The sequence below is a fragment of the Cebus imitator genome, unplaced genomic scaffold (assembly GCF_001604975.1).
Source record: "Cebus imitator isolate Cc_AM_T3 unplaced genomic scaffold, Cebus_imitator-1.0 Scaffold331, whole genome shotgun sequence".
Lineage (NCBI taxonomy): Eukaryota > Metazoa > Chordata > Mammalia > Primates > Cebidae > Cebus > Cebus imitator.
In genome coordinates, this window is record NW_016107646.1 from 1310786 (window position 1) to 1324358 (window position 13573).

General features: G+C 35.8%; 1 protein-coding gene across 1 annotated transcript in view; it reads left to right on the plus strand.

The window, feature by feature from the left end:
• Positions 1–13573, plus strand: part of VPS13B (vacuolar protein sorting 13 homolog B) — an 829147-nt gene that overhangs the window by 120616 nt on the left and 694958 nt on the right. The window contains exon 15 of the mRNA XM_037730112.1: positions 4914–5108. Coding sequence (XP_037586040.1) covers positions 4914–5108 — 195 coding nt within the window. The remainder of the gene's footprint in view (positions 1–4913; positions 5109–13573) is intronic.

Here is a 13573-nt window from a genome sequence, read left to right on the forward strand (position 1 = left end):
AAATACAGTTGTTTGTTTTCTTAATATTGAATTTTAAGAGTTCCTTGTATATTCTGGGTAACGGTCCTTTATCAGATAGGTCTTTTGCAAATATTTTCCCCCAATCTGTGGCTTGTCTTTTAATTTTCTCATATTTTGCAGAGCAGAAATTCTAAATTTTTAATGAAGTCCAGTGTATTGATTCTTTGTTTTATAGATTGTGCCTTTGGTGTTATATCTAAAGGTCATCACTATACTCAGGGTCATCAGCTTGTATCTGTTAAGAATCGGTCCATCTTATGTAAGTTATTAAATTTGTAGGCATAGAGTTGTTTATAGTATTTTGAAAATTATCATTTTAGTGTCCTTGGGATTTGTAACAGTGTTCCTCTTTCATTTTGACATTAGGAATGTGTATCCTCTTACTCTTTTTCTTAGCTTGGCTAGAGAGGCTTACTGGTTTTTATTGAGCTAGCTGTTGGTTTTGTTTATTTTCTCTGTTGATTTCGTATTTTCAATTTTATTAATTTCTGTTTTAATTTTAATTCTTTTCTTCTTATTTTGGATTTATCTAATTTCCTGAGGTGTAAGCTTAGGTGATTGATTTTAGGCTTTCCTTTTTTTGTGATATATGCACCCAATACTATAAACTTCCCTCTAAGCATTGCTTTCAATGCATGCTACAAATTTTGATAATTTGTATTTTCATTCTCATTTAATTCAAATTATTTTTATTTCTTGAGTTTTTTTTTCTTTGTCTTGTGTTCTTTGGAGGCATGTTATTTAATCTTCAAGTATTTTGACATTTTTAAGTTATGTTACTGTTACTGATTTTTACTTTAATTCCATTATGGTCTGAGAGCAGACAGTGTATGATTTATTTTATATTTAAACCGTGTAGGTCTGTGTTATGACTTAGAATGTGGTCTGTTGGTGAATGTTCTATGTAAGCTTTAGAAGAATGTGTACTCTGCTGTTGCTGTATGAAGCAGTCCTTTGATGTTTATTATATCCAGTTGATTATAAGTTCAAATATGTCCTTACTGATTTTCTGTCTGCTGGAGCTGATTATTTCTGATAAAGGGATATTGAAGTCTCCATCTAAAACAGTGGATTTGTCATTTTTTTCTTTAAATTTTATCATTTTTTGCTTCGTAATTTTGGTACTGTGTCTTTAGATACATCCTTGTTAAGGACTGTTATGTAGTTTTACAGAATTACACCTTTGTCATTACTTAATCTCTTCTTTATCTCTGATAGCTTTCCTTGGTCTGATTCTTGTTCTGTCTGAAATTAATATAGCCACTCCCACTTTCTTTTTTTTAGTATGGTATATATTTCTCTATTTTCTTTCAATCTACATTTGTCTTTATATTTAAAGTGCGTTTTGGGTTGGTGTGATGGCTCATGCTTGTAATCCTAGCACTTTGGGAGGCAGAAGTGGACTGATCACTTGAGCCCAGGAGTTCAAGAACAGCCTGGGTGAAGCCCTGTCTCTACAAAAAAAATACAGAAATTAGCCAGGCATGCTGGCGTGTGCCTGTAGTCCCAGTTACTTGGGAGGCTGAGGTGGGAGGATCACTTGAGCCCTGGAGGTTGAGACCAGTGAGCTGTGATCACGACACTGCACTCCAGCCTGAGTGACAGAGTGAGACCCTGTCTCAAATAAATAAATATATAAGAAAAATTTTAAAAAGTAAGTTTTTTTATAGACAATATATAGTTGGGTCTTATTTATCTGCCTTGACAATCTATCTTTTAATTGATGGATTTAGACCCTTAATATGAAAGTATTATTGATGTAATTGGACTAATATCAACCATACTTGTTGTCATTTTCTATTTTTTGCCATTGTTCTTTGTTCCTGATTTTATCTTCCACTCTTTTTTGGCCTTTTGTTGTTTTCATTCAGCATTTTATGTGATTTGATTTTCTCTCCTCTATTAACATGTCTGTTATACTTCTTTTTAGTGTTTATCCTAGAATTTGCATTATATGTTTGCAACTAATTCAAGTTTACTTTTAGATAACACCATACCACTTTACAGGTAGTCAGAGTTTCTTATAATAAAAGAAATATTAATTCTGCCATCCTTTCTCTTGTATCATTGCTGTAATTCATTTTACTTTTATGTAAGTGTTCATAAGCCTGCCACACACAAGTATACATAATTAAATACATATTACTATTATTATTTTGAACAAACATGTATTAGATAAATTAAGAATAACAAAAATGAAAAGTTTTTATTTTACCTTGTGCTTTTTCTGATGCTGTTTTTGTATGTAGATGTGAAATTCTGACCTTTATCATTTTTCTTCTCTCTGAAGAATTTTTTTAACATGTTTATTAAGGCAGATGTACTGGAAACAAATTTTCTTAATTTTTGTTTGTCTGAGAAAGTCTTTTTTTTTTCTCCTTTTGAAGGATAATTTAATGGGGCATGGAATTCTAGGTTTGTGGGGTTTTTTTTCTCTTAAAATACTTTATTTTACTCCTTCTTGCTTACATGGTTTTTGAGTGAGGTCAGGTGTAATTTGTATCATTGTTCCTCTGTAAGTAAGGTGTGTTAATGATATGTCTGTATATGATTTTTGTTGTTGTTGTTGTTGCATTTATCCTTCTTGGTGTTCTCTGAGTTTCCTGGGTTTCTGGTTTGGTGTCTGACATTAATTTGAAGAAATTCCCAGTCATTATTTTTTCAGATGTTTCTTGCGTTTCTTTCTCTCTTTTTTCTCCCTGTAGAATTTCTATTATGTGTATGTTACATCTTTTGGAGTTGTCCCACAGATCTTAAATATTCTGGATTCTTTTTCTTGGCTTGCTTTTCAATTTTGACAGTTTCTACTGAGATATCTTCAAGCATAGAGATTCTTTTGTTAGCCATGTGTAGTCTTCCTGTATGCTCCTCAAAGGGAAAAATGCTAACAAGGAGGCCTCACTCAGAAGGCAACCCACAAATTTGTATACAATTTTCTTTAGATTGTTGGCTAATTCCTAAGCTGCCTATGTATAATGCAAGACTTCAGGAAACCCAGCAGAAAGCAAAGTAGAAATTTTACTATCTGCATGGTGCTGTATATCTACAATTAGAGTTCAGACCCTGCTACATTAGCACCTGAGACCTTCGTTTGAAAACTTATAAGGGCTACACCCTAGGAATAAGTACAGATTGAAATAGATTGGGCTAAGAAAGCCTAATTCCATTCCTGGATAGGACCATGATAATATACTTGTATTCTGTCTGTTTGCCAAAGAATAGTTAACTTACTTTAGGGGAAGACAGCATTGTCAAAGCCTCTAATTTTTTTTTATCCATAATAACAGCTGCTTGATACAAAATTATGAGGTATACTAAAAGTAGAACCAATTGAATTAAATGTAATAAAAATCAGTGATATAAATAGAATTAGAGATGATTAAGGTATTAGAATTATTAGACATAGAATTTATGACTAATTGTTTAAGGAAAAAGACAAAAAGGTCAAAGATTTCAAAAGAGACCTCAATCCATTAAAAAAAAGCACCAAATTAAATTGTGAAACTGGAAAACATAAGGACACAGATTTGAAGGAAAAGGATGGAAAAAATATACCATTTAAATGCTAACCAAAAGATTATATGGCTGTTTTACTAAGAGATAAAGTAGATTTTAAGGTAAGAAATATCACTAGGATTAAAGAGAGCCACTTCATAATGATAAAAATGTGAACTGAAAGAATGAACAACATAGATAATTCTCACAGTTATAATATTGAGTGAAAAATTATATATTGTATTATTTCGTTTATATGAAGTTCAAGAAGAGAGAAAACTAATATATGGCAGTTGAAGTGATTAGCTACATCTGTTGAGGATTTAGTATTGCCTTGAAAGGGATGTGGGACAGCCTTGTAGAGTCCTTCAGTTGGGTGGTGGTTATGGATGTAAAAATTCATTCAGCCCTACCCTTCAGATTTGTGTGCTTTACTCTGTGTTATTTCTTAGTAATTCCAAAGAAAGTCACTTAAAATAGCAATGTAGTTCCAAAATAAATGGTGGTTTAAAAATTATTAGTAATGAGTAAAAAATCAGGATTATATTTTCAACTTAGTTTTAAGCACAGTGATTCTCAGTAATAGCATTTTTGGTTTTTTGGATTGGAGAATTATTATGTAGCATTTACTATGTTTGGCCAATGCCTTCTAAAGGCCAATATCATTGTGACAATGAAAGACAGACAAAGCCATGAAACTGCTCTTCTTATATTCTGTCATATTCTTCTGGATAGAAAATCATGGCATTACTCATTGAGAACCATAAGTAGAGCATTTTAAGGAAGTGAATGAGTGAGTTTTAGGACAGGGGTCACTTGCTACTCAGGGTGTATGTGCTGGACATCTTGAAACTTACCTGTGTTTATTTGAAAGCTCAGAAAGATTCTGTAAAAACTGAGAATACTGTGCCCTCCTCAAGATTTTTACAACTTTATTAGTCCTGAAGATGTGTATTGCTAGTAGACATGATAGAGAGCAGGAATTTTTCTTTCCTGCAAACAGGAAATGTTTAGTCCATTTAGTTCCCTAGTGAGCTAAATGTTTCTGACTTTTGGATTCTAGAAAACATTTTGGAATAATTAAGCTTAATAAAATATCTTCATCATACTGAGGCGTGTAGTGATACTATTCCAGTTGATGGAAAAAGAAAAAGAACTTGAGCTAAAAGGGCAATAATTTTGCAAAAAATATGCACTCTTTGAAGTCTGGGACATATTTAAAATATTAGAAAGACGTTTGTTATTTGGTTATAGCAAGAGATTTCTGTAGAAAGGCATCATTTCTAGATTGATTTGATATCACTGCAAATGTGCAGGTCTCAAGCTTGAATAGGGGGAATTGCAATTCAGTCACTGCTCCACTTTTAAAATATAAAGTGAACACTATTATTTTCCAGAACTCCAGTAACTTCACGAATACTACTAACTTCCAGTCTCTTCGGCCTTTACCATCCATTCAAATATTGGTGGATAAAATTAATCTGGAACATTCAGTGCCCATGTATGCTGAACAGTTGGTGCATGTGGTCAGCAGCCTTACTCAACCTTCTGATAACCTGCTTCATTATTGTTATGTACACTGCTGTCTTAAGGTATGAAAAGTGAATTTTCTTGTTTGTTAGTATGGGTTTGGCTTTGGGATCATCAGATAAGTTTCTTTTTTCTTGAAGTTGTAATTTCAGAGAAATAGTACTCTAAAAGGTAAGATTTAAATAAGAACTAAGATAGCTTTATTTATTCCAATGAATTAAAATAATAAAAATATACTTATTTTAAAGATTTTTCAATTATGTGAGATTAGTAGCTTGTTATTCATAAATGGTTAATTATAACTTTTGAATAATTTGATATATCATTGATGGTAATTTTTATAAGCAATGTGAAAGAGCACTTAGTTTAATATGGATGCTTTGAAGACTCATGATTTTTTTGAAGGGAGTGTTTATGTGAGGCATAAAGAGGGCTTAAAACATTTTTTGTCACTTTTATTGAAGTCATGTTAATTTCTTGATGCAAGGGAAATTTATTTTAAATACCAGCATATGCCATTTTATCATGCATTACTTTATTGTACTTCATGGTTATTGTGTGTGTGTGTGTGTGTGTGTGTGTGTGTGTTTAAAACAAATTGAGGGTTTGTGGCAACCTTGCATTAAGCAAGGCTTTGGTACCATTTTTTCAATAACGTGCTCACTTTTTGCCTCTTTGTCTTATTTTGGTAATTCTCCCAGTATTTTACAAGTTTTCACTATTATTTTAGCTATTGTGATCTGTGATCACTGATCTTTGCTGTTACTATTGTAGTGTTTTGGGGTACCAAGAAGTGTACCCATCTAAGACAGTGAACTTAATTAGTAAATGTGTGTGTTCTGGGTTCTCCACTGACCAGCTCCCCCCTCTCTCTCCCTTCTCCTAATCCCTGAGATACAACAGTATTGAAGTTAGGCCAATTAATAACCCTACAATGGCCTGTAAATGTTTAAGTGAAAGGAAGAGTCCCACAACTCTACTTTAAATCAAAAGCTAGAAATAATTAAGCTTAGTGAAGAAGGAGTGTCAAAAGCCAAGATGAGGCTTGAAAGCTAGGCCTCTTTCGCCAAATAGCCACATTGTGAATTCAAAGGAAAGGTCTCCAGGAAATTAAAAGTGCTACTCCAGTGAACACAGGAATGACAAGAAAGTGAAACAGCCTTATCGTTGATATAAAGTTTGAGTGGTCCAGATAGCAGATCAAACCAGCTACAACATTCCCTTAAATGTAGAGCAAGGCCTTAACTCTCTCAATTCTATAAATGCTGAGAGACTTGAGAAAGCTGCAGAAGAAAAATTGGAAGCTAGCAGAGGTTGGTTCATGAAGTGTAAAAGAAACCATCTCCATAACATGAAAGTGCAAGGTGAGACAGCCAGTGCTGACATAGAAACTATAGCAGGTTACCCATATCTAGTTCAGTTAATAGATGAAAGTGGCTACACTAAACAGATTTTTGGTGTAGACAAAGTAGCCTTCTCTTGGAAGAAGATGCTGCCTAGGACTTACATAGCTAGAGAGGAGAAGTCAGTGCCTTGCTTCAAAACTTCAAAAGTCAGGCTGACTCTCGTTAGGGGCTGAAGTACCCGGTGACTTTTTAAGTTGAAGACAATACTCATCTACCATTCTGAGAATCCAACGTGCCTTAAGAACTATGCTAAATCTTCACCACTCATGCTCTATAAATGGAACAACAAAGCCTTAATGACAGTACATCTGTTTATTGCATGGTTTACTAAATATTTTAAGCCTGTGAAGATGTACTGCCCTGAAAAGACTTCTCTCAAAATATTAGCACTCAAGGACAATGCTCCTGGTCACCCTACATGTGTGATGAAGATGTGCAAGGAGATGAATGTTGTTTTCATGACTGTTAACATGACATTCATTCTGCAGCCTGTGGATTAACAGTAATTTTGAATCTGGAGTCTTATTATTTAAGAAATACATTTTGTAAGGCTTATAGCTACCATAGATAGCAATTCTTCTGATAGACCTGGACAAAGAAAATTGAAAACCTTCTGGAAAAGATTCATAAATCTAGATGCTATTAAGAATATTCATGATTAATGGAAGGAGGTCAACTATTTACATTAACAGGAGTTTGGAAGAAGTTGATTTCAGTCCTCATGGATGACTTTGAGGGGTTCAAAGCTTCTATAGAGGAAGTAACTGCAGATGTAGTGGAAATATCAAGATAACTAGAATTAGAAGTGGAGTCTGAAGATGTGACTGAATTGCTGTAATCTCATGATAAAACTTGAATGAAGGAGGAGTTGCTTCTTATGGATGAGCAAAGAAAGTGATTCCTGGGAATGGAAAGTACTCCTGGGAAAGATGCTGGGACTGTTGTTAAATGATTACAGAGAATTCGGAATGTTCTGTAAACTTGGTTGATAAAGCAATGGTGTGGTTTGAGAGGATTGACTCCAATTTTGATAGAAGTTTTACTACTGGTAAAATGCCATCAAACTTCAATCAAACATCATTGCCTACTGTGGAGAAATCTTTCATGAGAGGAAGATTTATTCAGTATGGCAAACTTCATTGTTGTCTTATTTTTAGAAATTGCTACAGATACCCCCACCACTTTTAGCAACCATCATCCTGATTAGTAAACAGCCACAAACATTGAGGCAAAAAGATTATTACTTGCTGAAGGAAGATTGGGTGAGATTGTGAGTTCATTTTTCCCACATGTAAAATGAGATGATTGAGTTAATCTCTAAGCAGTTTGAGCTCTAAAATTCTGTGGTTAATTTTGATTTCATTATTTTCCCCTGAGGAGTTTTTCTTTATGAGATGTTCATTATTATGTTGTACAATTCTAGTTACAATTATTCTTTCTTCAGTTTTTGTGTTTCAATGTATTATTGTGTGCATACCAACCTTTGAAATAAAGGAGATGCATGCATAAAGGGACAAACTTTATGATGCTGAGTATATTATTATACCATGTTTTTTTATAATGGCAATAACAAAAGTGATTTATTGTATATCACAATTGTAATGTATTATTTTCATTTATAGTTAGCATGTGCTTTTTATACTTTTGTCTTTTTAAAATTGCAAATTCTAATTTCTGACAATAATTTCTGGCAAAATCTTACAGAAGTAAGTTGCTTTATAATGTTTCTAAATCCATTACAGTTTCTTCTATTTGAGATATTAATTCAAGAACATTTGTTGTAAAATGTTACAATGTTGATAATATATTTTTATCATTTGCTAATTGGGATTTTTAAAAACAAGTGCTGATACAGTTTAACTTTTCCTTTAATGAGAGGTGTCAGTCCTTTTACTCAACTTCATAATTTCCTTTAACTAAAATTTCTGTTGGTAGTTATGCTTACTGTTTGATACATTCTTACTGCTCTAGACTATTAGTTTGCAACATTTACCAAACCAATTTTGAACATGTGAACTATCCTTCATGAAAGCAACTTCAGTTTATACTGCGCTGGTTCTGCTTTTTCAAATTAAGTATTTGTAGTCTTTGCCAAGGGATGTTGACAAATTATTAGGTTACATAGGTTTTGTAAATCTATGTATCTGATTGCTATAATTTAAAAGAGCTAGGTTAAAAATTTATTTTTAAATGGTTATTTTTGATTTGGTGGATAATAGAAGAAGCAAAATATGACTCATAATATTTTGGCAATATTTAGAAGGTAACTTCTTTGTCCAGTAGGCCCTCTTTCATTGTAATTTTCATCTGCTTGAGTGTTTTTTTTTAGAAGCATTTCTAGACAACACAAAAATGTAATAAAGGCTTTTAAAAAATGATAGACTAGTATGTAGTTTCCCCAAAGCCCTTTGTAATTCTGCAGACAACAAGTAGGGATCTTCTCTATACCCAGTTTCTTTAATATAGTTGATAGTGTCTCTGATTATACTGTTGGGGCATTTAATGGAAAATTTGACAGTGGCTTTGAGAGAGTTCTTAGTTGAGCATAGTTAATATGATGTGATAAAATATTATCTTTATTCTTAACTCGAAATATTTGGCAGTTGTACATTATTTCAAAAATGTGTTTTCTTTTGTTATATTAATAACTGTAAATTTCAGAATCCTTTGAATATTGGGGTCTTTATGAGGAAATAAGAAATCCTGAAATTGTACGGTAACCAGCGCAGTGCTTTGTATATATTGTTGCCCAGAACAGGTCTTCAAAATGAATTAATGTGAAATATTTTAATTTTAAGTTATAATTTTAAGTAATCATTCCATTATTAGAAACATATCTTTTTCTTTTTTTCTCAATTCTATACTTTCTGTCTGTTGGTTAATAGCACATTATAGGTATTGATGGGTACATCATTATTTTCCTTGATAGTAATTAGATAAGAAGTAGGTCCTTTGAAATGCAGTTTTCCTTGAAAATGTAATTTGTAATAATGTTTTATTTCTAAAACATTGTTTTGTTCACTCAAAACTGAGTGTAGAAGAAATAATTTGACATTGTTAATTTGATGAATGTTAGGAGCATAGTAGCTTTTTGAAACTATTTGGAAGTAGCTTAATTTTTAAAAGAAATTGATAATTGTTTTATGCTCATTAAATAGTATTTTGAAAATCAGTTATGAAGAAATGTTAAACATATTTAATTATAGAACCTTACAGTTAATATTAATTAATTCTAGAGATATGGAAGGTAGTGCTTTATAAACCCAAGGGTTAAAAAATTATAACTAAAGATGAATGTTGAGACGAAGGTACTTTTACATTTACCGGAAAACAGTAACTCTTTGTTTTGTATCCATGTGTGTATTTCCATTGTGCGGTGTTTATCTTTTGTTGTTTTAGAAATAATTGAAGCAGAAATGTCATCAGTTTTCTGCAGTATTCATGTAACATGTAATGTTACATTGTTTCTTCCTATTATGACAAATGTAGTAGCCAGGAATTTCAGGGATTGCTTATAAAATTTTGTAGTATGATCTGCTTGCTTTAAGCATAAACATGCTTATACATATAAAGAGTAATTTATTCCATGTACCAGATTTCTTGGGGTTTAAAACCTCAATCCCACAATTACTTTCACAAAGTAAAAGTAGGAAAGAGGGGGGACGATCCAAGATGGCTGTTTAGGAACAGCTCAGGATTGCAGCTCCCAGTGAAAGCGCAGAGGGTGAGTGGACGCCACTTTTTTTATTGCCCACAGACTAGGAAATTCCCAGGTGGAGGAGCCCCACAGGTCGCCAACGCAGCTGTTTTGGCTAGCGTGGCTGTGTCGGCTGGCACGGCTGCTTTGCCCCACGCGGCTGCTTTGTCAGCGCCCCGGCGCAGTGGTTCTCCGTACAAAATACACTGGACCAGGTGCCCTTTTGGCTGGCGACTGGAGCTACGGGAAGTTGCCCATTCATCTGATTAAAAAGGGGACTGAACAGGGAACCAGGACAGTAGATTCCAGGGCAAAAAAAGCACCACAAATCTCAGCGCCGCTGTTTAAGCCAGTGCAGTGAGTCACCACATGGGAAAACACACAGATCCCGGTGCCTCTTCAACAGGCGACTGGAACACCAACTTAAAAAAAAGGCTCTGAGGCAGGGAGCCAGGCGATCAGGCTTGGCTGGTCCCACCCCCCCAAAAAACAGCAATCAGAAACCCTCTGGATTGAGAGTTTCACAGCAAGTGCAGCTGAACCCGGGATGGTCCAGCTCGGTGGGGGAGGGGCATCCACGATTACCGAGGCACTTCAAAGCTAAGGAGGTAGTCAGCCAATGCTGAGGCAGCCCGCCATTGTCAAGGCAACCCTCCATTGCTGAGGCAGCCTGCTGTTGCCAAGGCAACCGCCACTACAGACAGAGTCGGCCATAATAGAGGTGGGCCACCATTGCAGAGGCAGTTCTAACTATTCCCATATAAACAGGACTGCAGGGAACTTCACTCGGCAGCTGGGTGGAGCCCACAGCAGCTCAGCAAAGCCTCTACAGGCGGACAATGACTAGACTGCCTCCTTGCTGGGAAGGGCAGCGCTGAAGGAGAAAAAAAAAGAAGGCAGCAGCATAACGGAAACTCATGAATAAAGCCCTAAATCCCTGGGACAGAGCTGGGAACAAAAAGCGGTTTATGAGTTCTGCTGCAGCAGACCTAAATGCACCTGCCCAGCAGCTCTGAATGAACAACAGAGCTCACAGCTCAGCATTTGAGCTCCTATAAAGAAGAGACCGTCTCCTCAAGGAGCTCCCTGACTCCTGTATATCCAAAGAGCCAGCTCATAAAGGAGAGATCAGATTGACACTTGGCAGGTATCCTTCTGGGACAAAGATAGCAGAAGAAGAAAACTGGTAACAACCCTTACTGTTCAGCAGCTGCTGCAGGTGATCCCCAGGCAAGCAGGGCCTGGAGTGGACCTCAGCAGACCTACAGCAGAGGGGCCAGACTGTCAGAAGGAAAACTAAGAAACAGAAATAACCTCATCATCAGCAAACAGAACATCTACTCAGAGACTCAATCTGAAAGCCAACAACTACAAAGACGACAGGTGGTTAAATCCATAAAGATGGGAAGAAACCAGCACAAAAAGGATGAAAACACCTGAAACCAGAACACCTCTCTTCCTACAAGGGACCACAACTCCTCACCAGCAAGGGAACAATGTTGGATGGGGAAGGAGTGTGATGAAATGACAGAATCAGACTTCAGAAGGTGAGTAGTAAGAAGCTTCTGTGAACTAAAAGAACATGTTCTAACCCAATGCAGAGAAACTAAGAACCTTGAAAAAAGATTTGACGAAATGCTAACGAGAATGGACAAAATAGAAAGGAATATAAGTGAATTGATGGAGCTGAAAAACGCAACATGAGAACTTTGCGAAGCATGCACAAGTTTCAACAGCCGAATTGACCAAGCAGAAGAAAGGATATCAGAGGTCGAAGATCAACTGAATGAAATAAAAAAGGGAAGGCAAGACTGGAGAAAAAAGGGTAAAAAGGAATGAACAAAATCTCCAAAAAATGCGGGACTATGTGAAAAGACCTAATCTACTTTGGATAGGTGTACCTGAAGGTGACGAAGAGAATGAATCTAAGCTGGAAAATACTCTTCAGGATATTATCCAGGAAAACTTCTCCAACCTAGCAATGCAGGCCAATATTCAAGTCCAGGAAATACAGAGAACACCACAAAGATGTTCCTCAAGAAGAGCAACCCCAAGGCACATAATCGTCAGATTCACCAGGGTTGAAATGAAGGAGAAAATAGTAAGGGCAGCCAGAGAAAAAGGTCAGGTTACCCACAAAGGGAAGCCCATCAGACTCACAGCAGATCTCTCAGCAGAAACCCTACAAGCCAGAAGAGAGTGGGGGCCAATATTCAACATCCTTAAAGAAAAGAACTTTCAACCCAGAATCTCCTATCCAGCCAAACTAAGCTTCATAAGTGAAGGAAAAATAAAATCCTTTGTGAACATGCAAGTACTCAGAGATTCTATCACCACCAGGCCTGCTTTACAAGAGGTCCTGAAAGAGGCTCTACACATATAAAGAAACAACCAGTACCAGCCACTCCAAAAACATGCCAAATGGTAAAGAGAATCAACACAATGAAGAACCTGCATCAACTAATGGGCAAAACAGCCAGCTAGCACGAAAATGGCAGTATCAAATTCACACATAACAATATTAACCCTAAATGTAAATGGACTAAATGCCCCAATCAAAAGACACAGACTGGCAAGCTGGATAAAAAGCCAAAGCCCATTGGTGTGCTGTATCCAGGAAACCCATCTCACATGCAAGGATACACAAAGGCTTAAAATAAAGGGATGGAGGAAGATTTACCAAGCAAATGGAGAGCAAAAAAGAGCAGGAGTTGCAATTCTCTTCTCTGATAAGTTAGAATTTAAAGCAACAAAGATCAAAAGAGACAAAGAAGGACATTACATAACGGTAAAAGGATCAATGCAACAAGAAGAGCTAACGATCCTAAATATATACGCACCCAATACAGGAGCACCCAGATACATAAGGCAAGTTCTTAATGACTTACAAAGAGACTTAGACTCCCACACAATAATAGTGGGAGACTTTAACACCCCATTGTCAATATTAGACAGATCAACCAGACAGAAAATTAACAAAGATATCCAGGACTTGAACTCAGATCCGGACCAAGCAAACCTAACAGACATTTACGGAACTCCCCACCCCAAATCCACAGAATATACATTCTTCTCAGCAGCACATCACACCTACTCTAAAACTGACCACATAATTGGGAGTAAATCACTCCTCAGCAAATGCAAAACAACGGAAATCATAAGAAACAGCCTCTCAGACCACAGTGCAATCAAGTTAGAACTCAGAACCGCACAGCTTCATGGAAACTGAACAACTTGCTCTTGAATGTTGACTGGATAAACAAAGAAATGAAGGCAGAAACAAAGATGTTCTTCGAAACCAACGAGAATGAAGACACAACATACGAAAATCTCTGGGACACATTTAAAGCAGTCTCTAGAGGAAAATGTATAGCAATAAGTGCCCACGTGAGAAGCAAGGAGAGATCAAAAATTGACACCCTAT